This window comes from Carassius gibelio, chromosome B4 (assembly GCF_023724105.1).
Source record: "Carassius gibelio isolate Cgi1373 ecotype wild population from Czech Republic chromosome B4, carGib1.2-hapl.c, whole genome shotgun sequence".
Lineage (NCBI taxonomy): Eukaryota > Metazoa > Chordata > Actinopteri > Cypriniformes > Cyprinidae > Carassius > Carassius gibelio.
In genome coordinates, this window is record NC_068399.1 from 5,978,146 (window position 1) to 5,997,753 (window position 19,608).

Here is a 19,608-nt window from a genome sequence, read left to right on the forward strand (position 1 = left end):
CGCTGTCTTCCCGTTTTAATATTTTCCTGTAAAAATCCCATTAGCCCCTCCATCAGACCTGTCAAGTCTCTCTGTTGTCCTGTTGCTACTCCTTGTCCTTCCAGCGAAACAGCTGTTTTCAAAGCATCGTTTTGATTACTTGAAAGCAACCTTAGCGTGATTTGGGGCTTTTTAAGATAGCGTGGTTGTTGTGAGAGCATGATTTCACGCCAATCTGTAACTATAGTCACGTTAGACCTAGCGTTACAAATCGCTTAACGTTAGTTAATGCAGCAGTTTTATAGTACAAATTTTTGTCAGCAGAGGGATAGTAACAAAAAGATGAATGTTGAAATTTCCCGTATTTTGGATGAGTAACTCGAGAAATTTCCCTTATTTTCAATGTTGACTTAAGCTATATAAATTAATATTCAGATGTTATGGTCTCCGTGGTCGCGCCTCCAAGCAGGAAAGCGGTGTAAAGTTAATCCATTCACATTTAATTTTCCCCATGGCGATTATGTCTTGCGCTATTACACCCCACAATACAGCAACGGTTGAAAATGGTTAAAATAGATTTTTAATTCATCAAATTAAGACACACGGATGAGAGTGAGTATGTCTAAACACTGCGCAGTAGTCCGAGTGGCAGTAAAGGAAGCATTCAACGTGGCGGCCACGCCAAGTAATGACGTCACGACGCCCAAGCCCTATTTCTTAACACAAGAATAACACAACAAGTAGTCAAATTCAATTTATTTTCCATGTAAATGTCACAGTATATACATAACAATAGGCAGATAAAAGTGCACGCAACCCAAAAAAAAGTTGCTGCGTTGAAAAGAAAAACTTGGGCAAAAAAGTCCGCCTTAACATTCTGATCCCACTGATTCTGATTCGGATGCCATCAAGCGTCATCTCAGGTCGTAATCAATCCTTCACTGACCAATCAGCATTCATTAGCAGAATACTAGCGTGTTATGGGCAACAACAACTCGACCTGTAAGAAATCGAAAGGACATAAGTACTCGTTCATTCAACTTTCGATCTATAACCCAATGTTGAACTTGCAAAACCTACAATTAGATCTGAGATTTCTCAACGGCAATCGGGTGAAAGGGACAAATTTAGCCGTCTAGCCCCATAGACTCCCATTCATTTTGCACTCATGGCGATCACCCCCAGTGGAACTCTGGTGGAACTGCAACCAAAGTTTGGTACAACAGGACTTAATAGGGAGTGGGAAGGCTCTCCGTAGACGGGCTCTGGTTTCGCGTATGGGTCTGTCACGTGATTAAGGAATGATTTGAACCTGAAGATTTGTCAGACAAGAGGTGAGGTGAGCTAATCACAGACTGAAGACCCAGGTAAAGAATGAATTAATCTTTTCTGTATCTTATAGCATTTTAGTTTTGTATTGTTTGTATTGTGATCAACGTTTGCATAAGTACTAGATGTGCTGGGGAAGTAACACGTAACATTTTAATTACATTTTGCTAAAATGAACCAAATGACTCGAAAAAACATTCGTTCATTTTGCTGAACGTGACTCAAAGGTCTGAGCCGGTAAAAGGATCCGAACTTCCCATCACTTCAAGGAGCGCAGTGTGGGGCCTTATGACATCACATAGACAGACCAAAATAAAAGTCCCGTTACAGTAAATTTAGATGAGAGGTGATACATTTAAGGTAAACGCATATGTCAGTCAGACATACAAATCATATATCAGAAGGCTTCAGTTTTATTTGTAATAAAATGGTTCAGTACATGTTTGACAAATAATGTACCAAAAATAAAGGAGTGTACACAGCATATCTAAGATGGGAGATCCTAGCCAAAGGCCAAACAGTTAAGTTTGAGTGTAGAAACCATTCATACCAGGAGTTAGGAATCAGGGGTCAAGAAGCCAATTAATAATAATAATAAAAAAAATTTAACAGCACTTTTCGAAAGAGCCATATGAAAGGTAATTTACTATTCCACACAATACAGAGTGATCAAGGTCCGTTAATAAAAATTAAATAAAAAAAGTGCAACAGACAAAAGTTTTAAAACACACACACAAACCATATAACTTCTTATAATTTGTATTTGCTTGTTATTTTAGTTGCTATGAAAGATTTGACCAGGGTGTTATTTTCCAACCATGCAACCATGTTATTTTAAACTCTCCCTTGCCTCACAGTGCTTGGATCCACTGCCTGCACTGCTTCACCTCACCTACTCACACAAGTCAAAGGAACAAAACATAGAACAAAGTTTGCAGTAGTCGTGAACTCCAGTAAGTCTATTTTATTCACTTAAAACTCTGAATGAAATGCTTCATTTCTGTTTAATACAAATGACGATAAGCCTATGTGTAAACTGATATTAATCTGATATTGTAGATCTACTGTTGTTTTGGGTTTTCCTCAGATCAGATCATGGCAGATCATGGACTTGCTGCAGTTGAATATCTACGCTTTCCTCCGTGTACATAAATGCTTACAAGTACAATTTTAGCTGTATTATTTGCGTCCCCTTTAAAAATTGCATGCTTATAGTCCCAAAACTGTAAGATGAACTTTACTTATTTAAAAACCCATCCTTGTAATACAAAATATATATATATTTTTTTTTTTTGTGGAAAAAATCAATTGTAATTTGTGTTTAAATACATTAGACAAAAACATAATTTAAAAATTATTTATTTTCAAAATAAAATCATTATTTCCTTTATTGATTATAGGTATCAGCCCCAACACTATCATGTTGTGTTATGTTTTATGGGGCTTTACATAGACATAATAGCCTTTATACTATACTAATGTTATATTCAAGTCCCAAATCATTTGAGTCATTGAACCATAGCGTAGGAAGAGGATACAATCTGCATATTTAGTAAAAAAATAAATAAAATTGATAACTATGGTTTCTAATGGTACTGAATACACTAGATGGAAGAACCCTCTTGTTTTGTCTTCCTAATCTCTCTCCTTTCAGCATCCATTCAAGAACTAGCCTGTATGCAACAAACCTTTATTGACCGTAAAATCAAAGAAATGTGTGCAATAATTAAATAAATAAATATATATATATATATATATATATATATATATATATATATATATATATATATATATATATATATTTTTTTTTTTTTTTTTATATAGTCATAGTACATGAAGTCACACTAAACAGGATACTTACTCTACTCTACCTCCAAAATGCTGTTGCTCAGTATGGTGGAAAACCTTTGTGTTCAGTAATGAAGCAAGAATGAGACATAGACTGATTGTTTCTAATGGTGGAAACAGTTGTGGACCTTTCCAGCGATGAAGTTGTAGAAATGCATTGCATAGCTAGTGCAAAATGAGCATTTGTGGTTAAAAAGTATTTACATGTTGAGATAAAATGCTTTTGCATTATGGGAGTCCTGAGTTCGAATCCAGACTCGAGGTCTTTTCCCAATCCCACCCCCTCTTTCCCTCCCACTTTGCTTCCTGTCTGCTCTCCACTATAGTATCATAATAAAGACAAAACACCAAAAATACATTTTAAAAACAGTATATACTCTTTTTTTTTAAGAAAAAACTCATCTGAGTAAACCTTAAATGGTGGGTAACTTAGTAAAATGAATGCTGTAACAGAAATCATGGTTCCCTATTGAACGTGCTCTGCGGTTGCATATAGTGCTATGTGGGGAAACTTGTGTTTACTTTGTTATTTAAGCCTGATTTTTTTCATGTTTGTGTAGCTGCACAAACCAATGGAGCTTTTGCTCACTAGAGGGGGAGGAGCAGACCTCTATATAAGTCGGATCGGAGAGCCATTTCATGACTCTCACTGAAGTCAAAGAAGAATCAGAAAAGAAGCTCAACTTGCAGAGGAAGGAGATATGAGATTTCCCCTGCCGCCATCTGGTGAAGAAGAAAAAAAGTTAAAAACTCAAAAAAGAACTCCCACGAAGAAAGCTTGTGTTCATTCTCCACCCCTCCGATCACATCTGAGCGATAGAGATCTTTTCCAAGGGGGGCATGTACTAGGTCCTACTGAATATTTTACCGCTGTGATAGCACACCAAAATATTCAAAATTGAAATTCTCATCTCCTCACACCTGCCCCATGTGGCAAATTTCTATGTGCAAAATTAGAACCTCTTGCCACCGGTTCATGGCTTGTGCAGCCATTCCTGGTGTTTCAAGCTGGGTTCTAAAGGTCCCTCGTTTCAGAGGTGTTATTCAGACTTCGGTGTGGGACAATGAAGCTCATATTCTCTGGTTCAAAGTACCAACACTGCTTGCAAAAATTGCAGTGAAAATGGTACTTTTAGTGAACATTGTGTAGGACCTCTGTCGAACCACTGTAATAAACTTGTGATTCTTCATAGACATAAACAGAGAGAAGTAGTTCCGGCTATGATGTTTTTCCACAAGACGCAAGCAGTTCTGTTTATTAACCGCTAGAGTGTCAAAAGTTACCGACTGCAGCTTTAATTAGGGACCCACTACATGCCAGCTTGTCTCAACCAGGTCCTGTCCCACTCTGTGTTATCATCCCAGGGGATAAAACGATGATAGACTTAAGCCAATCAGGAGGATAGAGAATTCCTTTTTGTTTTAAAACCATTTCAGCCACAAATGGTTAATGGTCCCCTTTTGACCTGCTTCGCTCAAATCCAGGTAAGAGGCAAAGGAAATGGGTAATTTACAGGACGCTCTCCAGGCCTGCAAACAAAAAGGATGCAAGGAACAGTGATAACGTTTAACTCAAGCAAAAGATGGCCCATGGTAGCCATGATCACTTGTGCATAAATTGGTAATCGGGCAAACAAGAAAAAGACATTTAAGTCCTCATGCCAAGCCGGGAGCCTCACCAGACTCACGTTATCTGACTTATTTGACCTCAGGACATGTGCTCCCCTTCCCACTATACATTCCAAAATGCACATGCTTTCTTTAACAAATATAAATAACAATAATTCCTTACATTTATATAGCTCTTTTCTAGGCACTCAAAGTGCTTTACTTTGTGAGGGTGATCTCCTTAACCACCACCAGTGTGCAGCATCCGCCTGGATGATGCGACGGCAGCCACAGTTCGCCAGAAAGCCCACCAAACCCAAGCTTATTGGTGGAGAAGATACAGTGAACCAATCAGAATATGGGGATTGTTAGAAAGCAGGGTGACTTCAGTCCATTTAATTCTTAGAAAATAATGCACACCCAAGGTGTGAATTCAACAGTCAATGGTCAATTATTCCATACCTAATTCACATGGTGATGTCACCAGCCCAGGAAGTAGATTGTTGTAGAACCTACGAGCCATGAGTGTGGGCATTAAATTGCCATAATTTTAAAAGACGATCTTTCAGCGTCGTAACTTTTATTGTTCGTCGTAAATTTTATATTGTTAATGCTCAAACAGCAACATTTACAACTAACATAAAAAAAGTAAAATCACGATCAACCACCCCTTTAAGGGCATTTCACCCAAAAATGAATATTTAGTTCTCATTTACACAACCTCATGTCATTCCAAATCTGAATGTTTCTTTCTTATGAACACAAAAGAAAACTATTTTGAAGAATGCTGGTAATCAAACAGTTGTTGGTCCCCATTTACATCCATAGTAGGGAAAGAAGTAGTATGGAAATCAATGGGGACCATCAAGTGTTTGATTACCAGCATTCTTCAAAATAATATTTTATGTTCTTATGTTAATGGACCTTCTTTTTCTTTCATAATAAACTCATACAGGTTAGGAATGACATGAGGGTTAGTAAATGATGACAAGATTTCCGTGTTTAGGTTAACTATCCCTTTAATAATCACATACATTTTGTGATGTAGCTTGATGCTAATTGTACCTCTGATTATATTTAAATATGCATTCTTGTAAGCATTATAGATAGTTTGTTTTTCTTGTGAAGAACCAAACTTTGTTTGTTTTAATTTAATGCTGTATTTTGAGCAGCGGATGACATTAAAGCCATATAAAAGATACATATGAGGAAAAATGCATTGTTAGTCAGTGCCACCTTGCGATCAAGTGTGAATTATCAGAAGGCAATCAATCGTTTTGCATACGGTGTAAAAACAACGTTTGTTTTTGTGATGAAGGTCCTCCTCCTGCTTTTAGGCGTTGAACAAAGAGCTCAAGAACTCATGACACAAAAAAGTTTTGGTTCTTCTAAACAGTTCTTGTAGTTAGTTCTAAATCTACCATCATAAAACGATGAGTGATCTAGTCTTGCCACACCTTCAAGACTCTGCATCCAATCATAAGCCAGTGCTAATGAAACCCTTTTTAGAAAATGATGCCACAGGAAAATGATGAAGACCCAACCCTATCCCCATCCCATCTAGCCCCAAGTGGGTTAGGGCTAATTGGGTAAAATATCAACAAACTGGGAAAGGTCCTTAATTTATTGGACAATGCCTTGCAGAGACATATATTTGGGACACGAGGGAATACCCATTCAAAAGATTTAACATCACAAAACAAAACATCCAAAACTCAAGTGGAAATTGTCATTTTTAGATCTCTATTACTCTGTGGATTTTTAAAAATAAATTTTCATCCATAGCATCAATATTTTAGCTTTTTTCTTCATGTATTGTGTTAATCAAAATAAATAAATTCTTACACCAAATAAACAATTTATGTTTACTTTTACATTATCTCACTAAAGATGAATCCAATAATGCAGTGGGATGTTCAATATTTCATTTAGTTCATGTAATTTTATTTATAATATTTATTTTAATTTAAGCATTTAACAACAAGGCAGTTTAATTAATATTTTGATTCTAAATTATCAATATAAGAAATGGGGGGACGCTTCTACACCACACACAACCGCTCAGTACTAGAAAGTATACCAAAGGTGATGGTGAGGTACGGACACAAAGTTCAAGTGTACACAAGAAAATAGAAAGCCTCAAAGTAAAAAAATGGTGAAGCAAAAAGAGGTTTAATGGTGATAAATGACTAATGCAGGTGGAAAACGGGGTGGTGGTTGTGGAAGCATTACTTGTTTAGACATGTATCTAATCATTTAAAAGTCATGTGAACAGATTAAAAATAAGCAGAAAATCTGATTAGGCCCACATTCAACAGTGGTGTGAGCGAAGCCTTAATTTTACACAGATACGGATTTTCTGGTGCCATAGTAAATTGCTGGGCCATTTAAAATGCTTACCACACAAAAAACACAAATAGGGTCTCACATCTGCATGACTTTTCAGGTGTATCTTTAAGTGTGATGGCAACAGGAAATTTTTATTACATTTATCACAATTAAATTGTTTTCCTCCAGAGTGAATTTGTGAATGACGTTTCTGGCCTCTTCGGTGTCTTACACTTTTCTTATGCTGAAGACACGTGAAAGACCTCTTTCTAGTGTGAATTCTCATGTGAGTCTTTAGCATTCTTTTATTTATATAACTCTTTCCACAGTTATGGCACATAATAGGCTTCTTTCCAATGTGAGTTATTAAATGATTCTGAAGGCGTTTCATGTTTGTGAAATTCCTTCCACACTGATGACATATAAAACAGTTCTCCCTTGAGTGCATCCTCATGTGCTGATTAAGGTTTTTTTTACATCTGAAACTCTTTCCACACTGACCACATACGAATGGCTTCTCTCCAGTGTGAACTCTAATGTGGGTATCAAGGGTCACTTTACGAGTGAAACTCTTTCCACATCGACTACATATGAATGGTTTTTCTCCAGTGTGACTGTTCATGTGATAGCTAAGGCCTAGTTCACGTGTGAAGCCCTTCCCACATAATTTGCAGGTGTAAGGCTTCTCTCCAGTGTGAATCATCATGTGTTTTTTAAGGTTTCCTTTTTGAGTGAAACTCTTTCCACACTGTTGGCAGATGAAAGAGCTCTCTCCGGTGTGAATTCTCATGTGGACCTTAAGGTTTCCTTTCTCAGTGAAACACTTTCCACACTGTTGGCAAGTAAAAGAGCACACACCAGTGTGGATTTTCATGTGAACTTTAAGGTTTCCACTTTGAGAGAAGCTTTTTCCACATTGTTGGCAAGTGAATGGCCTCTCTCCAGTGTGAACTCTCACATGGACATTAAGGTTTCCTTTTTCATTGAAACTCTTTCCACAGTGTTGGCAGGAGAAAGGTTTCTCTCCTTTGTGAATTCTCATGTGGACGTTAAGATTTCCAAATTGATCAAAACTCTTTCCACAGTTTTGGCAGGTGAAATACCTTTTAGTTCCTTTCTTCTGACCTCTTTTTTGAGAGGAAGTCTTTTCAGTCTTTCTGGATATTCCTTTAATCATAAAATCACGATGTCTCTCATACTGATATTTCTGCTCCATTTCATTAAGCTTGTGATCCTCCTCCTTCAGCGTAATCAGGTCTAAAGTGAAAAAAGGCAAATACAAGTTAACTCCAGTTTAAAGGCTCAAAGTAAAATACCGTAATTGCTCAAATAAAAACAAAAATAAAATAAAAGAATAGGAGAAGAAAAGAAAAGAAGGCTTCTTATAGAAGCCGGGGACATGGTCAACAGGGACAAATAAAGATAACGAACGTACACGCCCACTAGCGGAGCGTTTCTCGTTCTCGAGTCAGGAACCGGTTGCATAGGTTTTCGGTTCACCAGTTCACTGAACCGTTTCTGTCGTACGCGTCCGATTCGAGAACTGAGGAGCTGATGATACTGTGCTTGCTTGATTCAGCGTAACGCAGACTGACACAAAGCGCATCTGAACCGAACTTATTGTTTTGGGGATTGATTCAACTGATTCTGTGCTAATGTTATGATCTCTGTCCACTGGAACGCTATCACTTTTAATTTAAAATGGGTTATTTAAAACAATTACTCATCAAACAGACGAAATTAGAAATAAAGGCCTGCCTCTAATAAAAGCCTGCTTCAAATAAAAGCATGTTACCTTCTGCAGTTCAGGTAAATCAAGGCCCCGGAAAATACGGTATATCAAAATATTTAGACATTCAAAGCATCAAAACCAACAACTTACACTGTATACACCATCATGGATCATGGAGATTTTTTGTAGAGCAATTTAAATTTTTACTGATTTGGTGTTATCAGATACTAACGCAATATGAAGAAACTTATGAGCACCATATGAAAATGTCATACGATGTTATTATGACTTTCCAAAAATAAAATCTGTAGATATTAAATACTAAAAGCATTTCACAATGTTAGTTTAAACATTTGATAAATGTGCACTATTAGGCACATATGTTTACTTTCACTGTACTTGCACTGCACCTTTTTTTAATATTACTTGATGTTACTCTGTGGCACTCTACAATGACAATTTGGACACTGCTCTACTCAGGAATACATCGGAATGTGTGCTGCTCTTAAGTTTATTTATTGCATCTGGACTGCCACTTTAATTTTCCTTCATGTAGCTCTGCTTCACTCTACAATGACATTTTAGACACCGCTCTACCTCATTAATCATATTAGTACCTCAGGACTACTTATGAACACTATACTCTTAACACTTTCTACCGTTATTGTATCTGTTACTGCCACTTATGTGTAGATAATACTCTGTCTGTGTCCTTCTGTCTATGGGCACTTGAAGTCACTCAAAATCTTGGTGCTCTCCACGTACGTCTATATGTCTTTTATGTCTTGTTATTGTCACTGTATGTCTGAGCCTTATCACAAGCATTTCAGTGTCCAGTTTTCCCCAGTGTTAACTATACAAATGACAAATAAATTCCTCTTGACTCTTGATCCAATCGTTTTTGTGGAGAATGGAAGCAGAAGTGTGCTTCAGGACATCAGTGGAATCAAATTATATATTCCGTAAGTTTTGCTCATAAAGGTAACAATACTAAATCTTTCGGAACTGTAAAGGGTCTATTTTTATTTGTGTGCACTCACAATATCAAGAAAACACTGTGCTTTTGTAAAATACAGAAAATGAATAGGGTGCAGTTGCCGTCTCGGTCTTGAAAAGGAGCGCTTCACAAAAATGCATCGAAACTCTGCAAATATTTTCCTTACAGATATGATGAATATATCTATAGAAAGCTTAAAAAAGAGACCAAGATGGCGGCGTGAACACATCACGAGGCTCAGTGTCTTACCAGATTTCAGAAAATAATGGTAATTTACCTGGTTCCCTATCATAGGTCACTTCGATGCTGCGGTGATGTCACCACGTATGGGAACACCTCTGGTGTGACGAATGTCTGAAGCCCTATACCATCCCGCCAATCCTATTGGCCAAATGGCGCATAGCACCACCCCACGCATGCGCACGCATGATATACCTGGGTGCAGCGTGCCATTTCGCTCAGATTTCATTCCTTCAGGAATAGCGAATCATCTGTGCCCTATCATCTCGCGTTCTCCAGCGATCTCTTCGAGCAGTGTTAACTCCTCTTCGCGGACGCGATGAGTTTTCGAAAATGCAAGGAGCCATGTACCAGGTACATCACGGCGGGGGACACTCATGACAGGTGCGTAGTATGTCTTGGTTTACATCACGCACAGGCGGCGCTTAGCGGCCTTTCTTCCTGTCCCCATTGTGATGGCCTGCGGCTCAGAGTACTGCGCTCCAGGGTGGAAGTATTCTCTAATGTCGCCCTCCAGTCTAACCCCCGTCAGGTAACCTCTGCGACTGCCGAGGCACCGCACGAGGCGAGGGCCTGGGGTGACACGTGCGACATGGACTTCGTGGACAGCGCAGCGCTGGAATATTCTCCACATCGCTCGCTCTCCCCTACCCTTCTGCAGAATAAAACTTATACTGAGCCTGTCGTCTTCTCTAATGAGGATTTACTTCCCACACCGGAGGCATGCGCCGCCATCTCCTTCGGTTGTGGACGCTATGACGACGATCTTTTATCCACCGCGGCCTCGGGGTCTGAGGACTTCGCGACCGACACTAGCCCTCTTCCTCCTAGCGGACAGGAGAGGCGTGTTTCCCCCTCCTACAGTGAGCTGTTGGATGTGGTTTCTCGTGCGGTGGGTAAATTGGGGCTAGACTGGGAGGTTGACAAGGCCGAGGCCCAACCTTCTTCTAAGCTGGACGACCGTTTTCTAACCAGTCGGACACCTACACAGCCCCGGAGGCCTTTACCTTTTTTCCCGGACCTCCACCAGGAGGTTTCGAGGTCCTGGAAACAGCCGTTTTCGGCGCGGATCACTAATGCTGCGGCCGCGGATTTCGCCACCGTTTCTGATATGGCGAACCATGGCTACACTATGATGCCCCCGGTGGAAGAGACTCTCGCCGAACACCTTGCGCCTAGTTCGGCCGCGGCATGGAAGTCTCGCCCCCTTCTTCCTTCAAAGGCGTGTCGAGTCACGTCTAGTTTGTTGGGTAAATCCTACATGGCGGCTGGTCAAGCGGCTGCTTCGCTCCACTCTATGGCGGTCCTTCAGGCCTACCAAGCGGAGTTATTGAAGGAATTGGATGAAGGTGAGGGCATCACACCGGAGGCAGTGAAAGAACTTCGCAGAGCTACGGATTTGGTGCTACATGCTACCAAGCATACCGCTCGTGCAGTGGGCCGTACTATGGCCGGTTTGATTTCGGTTGGGCGCCACCTCTGGCTTAATCTCACCGATATTAAGGAGAAGGATAAATCTTTCCTTATGGATGCCCCTGTCTCCAGGGATGGATTGTTCGGTGAGGCTGTCACGTCAGTAGTGGAGAAGTTCAGGGCAGCGAAACAGCAATCAGCCGCTTTCCGCCAGCTGATTCCCCGCAGACCCAGAGAGGTCGAACGCCGGCAAGCGCCCGCGCGTTCTCACTCAACCTCCTCTCACCGCCAGCGAGCAGCCTCTCGAGAGGAACCCACACCTATGGCGCCTCCTCGTAAGGACTGGGGCCCTAGGGTTTTTCCTCCGGCGCACCAGCGTCAACGTAAAAGATTGAACCTGACCTCGACGGCTAAAGCCTCTCGTTCTCGGGTACCGAATAGCAGCTCCTGATCTTTTTGCTGCTTGCCAGGGACTGTGCCCTCCGCTAGAGAGCGCTGTCGGACCGCTTTCGCGCATCCTAAGCTCTCATTGCAGTCCCCATGCTCAAACATTGATTGTCTCACCGCAAACAGCGCCTCGAGCAACATTGGATCGAGCTGTAATGACAGACGCTCCCTCAAGACACTCTGCGCAGTCCTGCTTTCGGAGTTCGAGGGACGACTCAAGGACCCTGCACAAACGGCCCGTTTATGACGGCTCGCGCAGCCGCCGCTTTTTCGCTAGCGGCAGAGCCCGATGTTCCATCTGTTGGCCTAATTCCTGCCGTGGACACGTTTCAGGATTATACTCAACGGAACGCAACGACTCTGGCGCATACGCTTCCCCAGTGCACGAACGCCACGGGTTTTTCGTGTCCGGTCGTTTTAACGCGTATGACGGCGTTGCAGGGAGCGGAAGTTTTGAAACCGCTAATATTGTTTCGGGCCGCGTGGGAACGCTTGCCCGGCATTTCTCAATGGGTGTTACGCACGATTTGTCACGGATACACCATTCAGTTTCGGAAAGGCCCGCCTCCTTTCCGCGGAATTCTTTCCACTACGGTGAAGTCTACGAAAATTATGCAGAATTATGCAGAATACGGCGGGACAGAGTGGAACAGCTGCTGCTGGTGGCTCCGCGATGGCACACGCAGCCGTGGTTTGCGGATCTGATCAGTCTGCTAGCGGACTCTCCGTGGGAGATTCCCCTCAGACAGGATTTATCATCACAAGCACAGGGGTTGATTTGGCACCCGAGGCCAGATCTGTGGAAACTGTGGGCGTGGCCTTTGAGCGGAGTGCATTAGTATGTCCCGTTCTTTCTGTTGAAACTACTGAGACTATATTGAATTCTAGAGCAGCTTCTACGAGACGCTTATATGCTTTCAAGTGGAGACTGTTTACAGCCTGGTGTGGCAATCATAATGTGGATCCAGTTTACTGCCCAGTGGCTTCAGTGCTGGAGTTCCTCCAGGAGCGTTTTTCGGATGGCGTTACACCAGCCACTTTAAAGGTTTACTTGGCAGCCATTTCAGCTTACCACGAATACATAGGCGGTGCCTCTGTGGGGCGTCATCCATTAGTTTCTCGTTTCATACAGGGTGCGCGACGGCTGAGGCCTTTCCGCCCTGTGCGAGTTCCTTCATGGGATTTATCCATTGTGTTGCTAGGTTTATCAGGGCATCCGTTTGAGCCCTTGGAGACCGTATCGGATAAATTCCTGACACTGAAGACACTTCTTCTCATGGCTTTATCCTCCCTCAAGAGAGTTGGGGATTTACAGGCTCTTTCTGTTTCACCCTCATGCATGGAATTTGCACCAGGCTCTGTGAAGGTGCTGCTGCGGCCCAGGCCTAACTACGTTCCTAAGGTCGCATCTAACCCTTTTCACTTTCAGCAAGTGGTTCTGGAAGCTTTTTCACCTGCTGAGGCTGGGTCAGGAGATCTAAGTCTTTGCCCTGTGAGAGCTTTAAAGACTTATGTGGATCGTACAGCACCTTGGCGTGAATCTGACCAGCTGTTTGTCTGCTTTGGACATAAAAGTAAGGGCCATGCAGTTACAAAGCAGCGCATGTCCCATTGGCTGGTGGAGGCAATTTCTTTGGCCTATGAGGCGCGCGGACTCGCTTCGCCCTTAGGGATTAAGGCTCATTCCACTCGAGCTGTAGCTTCTTCTCAAGCTTTTCTCAGTGGCTCTTCTATGGATGATATCTGTGCTGCGGCAGGATGGTCCTCACCGAGCACTTTTATCAAGTCCTACAGTCTGGATGTGAGGATGGCCCCTGCCTCCCGGGTTCTCTCCGCTTGTGCAGATGCTTCCTCGGATCTCAGTTATCAGGTACGTCAGGCGTTTTGGTATATCGTTCCCATACGTGGTGACGTCACCGCAGCATCGAAGTGACCTATGATAGGGAACATCTCGGTTATGTATGTAACCTTGGTTCCCTGAATAGGGAACGAGATGCTGCGGTTCTGGCCGTTCCGTACCTTGATAACTCTTCATCTTCAGTCATGAAATCTGAGCGAAATGGCGCGCTGCACCCAGGTATATCATGCGTGCGCATGCGTGGGGTGGTGCTATGCGCCATTTGGCCAATAGGATTGGCGGGATGGTATAGGGCTTCAGACATTCGTCACACCAGAGGTGTTCCCATACGTGGTGACGTCACCGCAGCATCTCGTTCCCTATTCAGGGAACCAAGGTTACATACGTAACCGAGATATTATTTCCATCGTGTTCGCTCTATTAAGTTATGCGAACTACAACTATAGTAAACAGTCACTTCTGTACACCAACAAACGGTGTTCCAACATAGTTTTAGATCATCCTTTTGACTTCAGCAAACTCCCACCGGAGCTATGGAGATCACCGTGGACAAGAGGATCATTCATACCGACAGGAAGTGATCGGCGTCGAGACGGCGGCGTGACGGGGAAAGCGTGGGGGGCTGCGTGCTAAGCTAAGGCTAAACCCACATCAACCAGCTCTGCCCAGCATCTTCCTTGCCAATGTATGGACTCTGATGAACAAAATGGACGAACTAAAGATCTGGACCCTCATGCAGAAATGGCTTATGGACTGCAATGTTATGTTCTTCACTGAAACATGGCTCTGTAATGATGTCCCAAAGAGCGTGGTGCATATGGATGGACGCTCTTTCTTCCGGGCTGACAATAGCAGAAACTCTGGTAAAAACAAAGGTGGTGGAGTACGCATTTAGGTACATGAATCATGGTGTACTGACTCTGTCATTGTTGATACCTACTGCTCTGCTGATCTTGAGTTCCTGATTATCAAGTGCAGGCCATTCTATCTACCACGTGAGTTTACTTGCATTGTTGCTGCTGCAATTTATGTACCACTGGACGCTAATGCTAACGTGGCTATGAAAGAATTTAGGGCTGCTATTTGCAAATTAAAAACCTTGGACCCAGATGGAACCTTTATTGTTGCTGGGGACTTTAATCACTGCACTTTAAGATCCATTCTCCCTAAATTTCACCAAAATGTCTCCTGCTCTACAAGGGGACATAAAACATTGGAGCACGTATATAATAATTTGACAAAGTCACACCCCTCCCTCACCTGGGTCAGAGTGACCACCTTTCTTTGTTCCTGCTCTTCAAGTATAGACCAGGGAAACTTACAGCTCAGCCAGAGCCAACCTGAGGAAGGGTATGTTCCAGGCCAAACTCACATATAAACAGATGATTGAAGAACATAATCATGGTAATTTTTGTGCCACGTTTTAGCTTATTTAGCATGATTAGCTATTTAGATGTGGCACGCCATGTTCATTAAAAACTCATAATTTGCATGTTTTTTAGCTTAGTGGTTTTAAAACAATTGATTTAAGCCTTTAAAATGCTGTGTTTTTATGAGCGTGATTTCAGCAATGAGATTGGATCGAGGTCGGGTCATATTCACACCTTAAACCAGGGGTGTCAAAGTAAATTCCTGGAGGCCTGGAGCCTTGCAGACTTTTGTTCCAACCCTGCTCCAAGACACATACCATGTTGTGCTTAAATATGCCTGAAGGACTTGATTACCTGGATCAGGTGTTTTTAATTAGGGTTGGAGCTAAACTCTGCAGGGATTCAGCACTCCAAGAATTGAGTTTGACACCCCTGCCTTAAACAAAATGTAACAGAGTTCATTTCAAAGTGGACTGAGACTACCTGTTCAGCTGGGTCTCGGTATGGTTGTTTGATCAACACCCGAGTGCGATTGCTGTATAGACCCCTTAATCGCCTACATCACTGTGACATCACCGCTCTAGCTGGAGGCAAAACATGAGGCAGAACTCATAGCAGGATCTATGTCTTCTCTTCTCATTGTGTTTTTGGCTGCCAGAATAGAAGGAACAGCACTTTTGTTTCAAAACTAAAGTTTTACCGGATCCCGGCAGACATTCCTTCACAGAAATCAAGAAGACACTTGTGGCTGAATGCAATACGGCACACAGACTGGACGGAGATGATCATAAATAATGCTCGTGTTTGCAGTGCACACTTCATATCAGGTTAAATAATCTATGCATATGAACTGGTGTGTTGGCTTTATCTAGTAAATCAGCAAGTTTCTGTTTCATAGGTGAAAAGTCGCAAACCTTCAGCGCACTAGCTAGTTTAAATGTTAAACAAACATACAGCGATAGATGTGTGTGCCATCCTTTGAATGGTCTCTTAAAATAATACACATTGCTAATCATAGTTAGCCCAGCAATAGGTTACATTAGAAAATAAGCCTTGACAAAATTTTCCAAACCACGCAAAAGTAATTAATATGGCCGTCTTTTTGCCTCCAAGTCCCGCCCACCCGGAGACGTTGCAATATTCACAAATTTTTAAGGGGTCTATTCACACCTGCCAAAAAATATCCGCACCAAGAGGGGAAAGGAACTTGAGTTCGATTCAATTAAACCAAACAAGACGGGTGTGAAGAGAGACATAATATGTTTTTGACAATTTCAAATGTCAAATACATTTAAAAACCTCATAAGTCTGTAATAAGGACCCAAATGCAGTGAGATAAAAGCCTCAGTGGCCCTTATTTACGAAATGCATGTACAATGGAAAATAGGACATACAGCCATTTCCACACAAAACATGGAAACTTTGTCAGTATGAACATGAGCAGTGGCTACACCTCAGACAACTGGGGCATTTTTAGGGGCGTGAGATTTATCAACATCAAATTATTTGTGTGATGGGATTGACAGCATACAAATGTTTCATGAATCACATTAACGTCGTGGCGAGTTGATTTGTGGAGTCTGATCTGTGTTTATGTAAATTGGAATGGGTCTGTGAACCATTATAGATATAACAAATATATGATTTACCCAGGGGTTTAGTTTTACATGTGCAAATAGGAGCATAAACAACAAACCGTGAGGATTCACACATGGTCATATCACCACATACCTGTAGCAATTTTATGAACGGAAGAAAAACTGGATTAAATTTGATATATAAAAAAAGTAATCAAATAAACAGGACAACACAAACAATATTGAACTTAATTAACAGATCAACAAAACAAAAAAAGTTTTAATAAGTGCAAAAAGTTCAGTATATGATAAGTTTCAGGGAATTGTTTTATTCCTTTTGTGTTAGATTGATAATTAAGGGCCAGTGGATCTCACTTATGAAATGAACATACAGCAGAAAATTGGGCGTATGGTCGTTTCAATGCAAAACGTGAAATGTATTAATATGGTAGTAGGCGGTGGCTACAATCAAATCTCACTTCTGGTCTCAGCTCATGTTCACAAGTTTTTTTTTTTTTTTTCTGAACTTGCATAGCATATAAATTTGGTGGAACATTTTTGAATAACATAATTTTGATAATTCAGGTTATTTTCCTGACGATCACTAACCAGTAAGATTAGTGTCTTTTGTTTAAAAAAAAAAAAAAAAGGCTTTAGCTTTATATTCACGAATAGTAGGGATGTGCATCTCATGACTTAGAACGATACAAAATGCTTTTCGATGCGTAGTCATCGATATGATACATTAAAGATACTGTACCTATGAAAAAGCTACCGATGCGATGCGATGATTCACCCCAGTTATGATGTAGTGCGATCTGAATTCAATTCGATTCTACAAAATGTGATGCAACGGGGAACATATAATCACTTTTAATGCCTTAATTGGCCTGTTTCATAAAACAAGTTTCCCAAATAAGACAGGCTTATTTCAGTTAGTTTGAGTCATTGTCAAATTATTGGTTCCAACAAGAAAACTGAACATGGGCCTAGATCAAGCTTAGTCACTGTGGCAACTTATGCTGGAAAATTAATCTGGTCTAAAGCAGGTTAACTGTCAGACAAGCTGAACTCAATTCAGCAATATCTGCCAACTGTTTATGATAAAGAAAAATGTTAAACAACAGACGTTAATTTTCAGCCATGCAAACTACTGGCCTTTTCGAAGATTTTAAAGCCGTTTATGTTTTTTGCCACAATGTAAATAAAAACATGAACGTAGCAGTTTTCAACCCCATATACACCAGGAAAGACAAATTACAATGTAAGTAAGCATGGCAGTCATTCATTAATGTTAATGATAATATTAACAACAACAAAAAAAGGCAAAGCATTTTTATTTCTGTATTGTGTTATATTTGTATATGCCAACAAATCCAGGGCCACTTTTTAGCCCCAGTCTGCCCCTGGCCCATAGTTAAAAATTATAATAAAAATAATAATAATATTCATCTGAATTTTAAAACACTTACGCAACAAGCTTCTGGGCTTACTTAGCTCTTCTTTTTCTTTCACAGTGTTTCACACAGAAAGTTAATTGTTTCACATGAACAGCCTTTCAAATTATACACCTTTTCTGGATAACCTGTCTTACTACCACCAAAAACACTTATCCACTAAATGATCTAAGTAGAATGAATGAGTGTGGGGACCTCACTTCAGGCCAGTGGTGGGATATTGTTGAGATCCCACAAGAATCACCCATTACTCCTAAGTACCAACAGGAAGAGCTTAGGCTGGCAAGGTCCCGAAGAACCCACAGGGAGCACCTGTTTCTGCCAGGCACCCATGAAAACATGAGACTGTATTTAACAAGGAATAATTTTGACACCATTGGCCCTAAGGTCTGCCAAGACTGCAAAAGGAGCACCAGTCCCTGTCTAACTTGAGTCAAGAGGAAGAATCTGTGCCCATCACCTCCTCTGAGGAAGTATTGGTGGCAGACAGGTCCCTGCAGGAAGCACCTGTACATGCCAGGCACTAACTGAGGAGAAAACTTAAAAAAAAACTATGGAAATATGAGATTTGAACTAACTAGGGATGGCATCTTGACACCACTGGCCCTAAGGCCCCCGAAGGGACCACCGAGGTCTGCCAAGACTGCGAAAGGAGCACCAGTCTCTGTCTCTTCCACCGGGGAAGCACTTGTTTCCACCAAATCCCCAGAGGAAACACCTGCACATACCTCTTCCCAAGAGAGAAGCACCTGTGCACACCTTGACGCAAGATGAAGGACCTGTGCCCAATTTGTACCAAGAGAAAGTACCTATGCCAGACTCATTCCTTGTGGCAGCACTAGTGCCCAGCTTTAGCCAAGAGAAAGCACCAGTGTCATTTGTACCAAGAGAAAGCACCTGGGCCCACCTCATCCCATGAGGAAGCACTGGTGGCAGACGGATCCCTGAAGGAAGCACAAAGGGCCACCACCAAGGCCATCCAAAACTCTAAAAGGAGCACCAGTGCCTGCCTCTTCCCTTGGAGAAGCACCTGTTCCCACCAGTTCCCCAGAGGGAGCACCAGTGCATGCCATGTCCAGAGTGGAAGCCCCAGTTCCTGCCTCATCCAAAGAGGAAACCCCAGTGCCCCTAAAGAAGCACCAGTGGCCTCCTTGTCTCAAGAGGAAGCACCAATGCCTGCCTCATACCAAGAGAAAGAAATTCCAGCTTCATCCCAATAGAAAGCACCAGTGCCCACTGCAACCAATTAGGAAGTACTTGTCCCTGCCAGGTCCCCAGAAAAAGCACCAGTGCCTGCCTCAGATGGGGGTGTGAAGATCATTCCACCAGCCAGGAACGGTAAGTGAAAATTTTGCTATTTTCCTCTCTGATAGTACCACCGGGCATCACTCGCTTGTTATATGTATCTTCTTTACAAAAAATAAA

The 19,608-nt window shown here is 41.7% G+C and overlaps 1 protein-coding gene across 4 annotated transcripts in view; it reads right to left on the bottom strand.

Annotated features, from left to right (window-relative positions):
• The window catches only part of LOC127955953 (gastrula zinc finger protein XlCGF26.1), a 39,882-nt gene that overhangs the window by 15,160 nt on the left and 5,114 nt on the right, over positions 1-19,608 (bottom strand). For 2 of the 4 annotated variants that reach the window (XM_052553651.1, XM_052553652.1), the window contains exon 3: positions 6,918-8,349. The exons of the other annotated variants lie outside the window; for them this stretch is intronic. In XM_052553651.1, coding sequence (XP_052409611.1) covers positions 7,076-8,349 — 1,274 coding nt within the window. In that variant the 3' untranslated portion in view covers positions 6,918-7,075. Of the gene's footprint in view, positions 1-6,917; positions 8,350-19,608 lie in introns of those variants that run through there. 4 annotated transcript variants of the gene reach the window in all.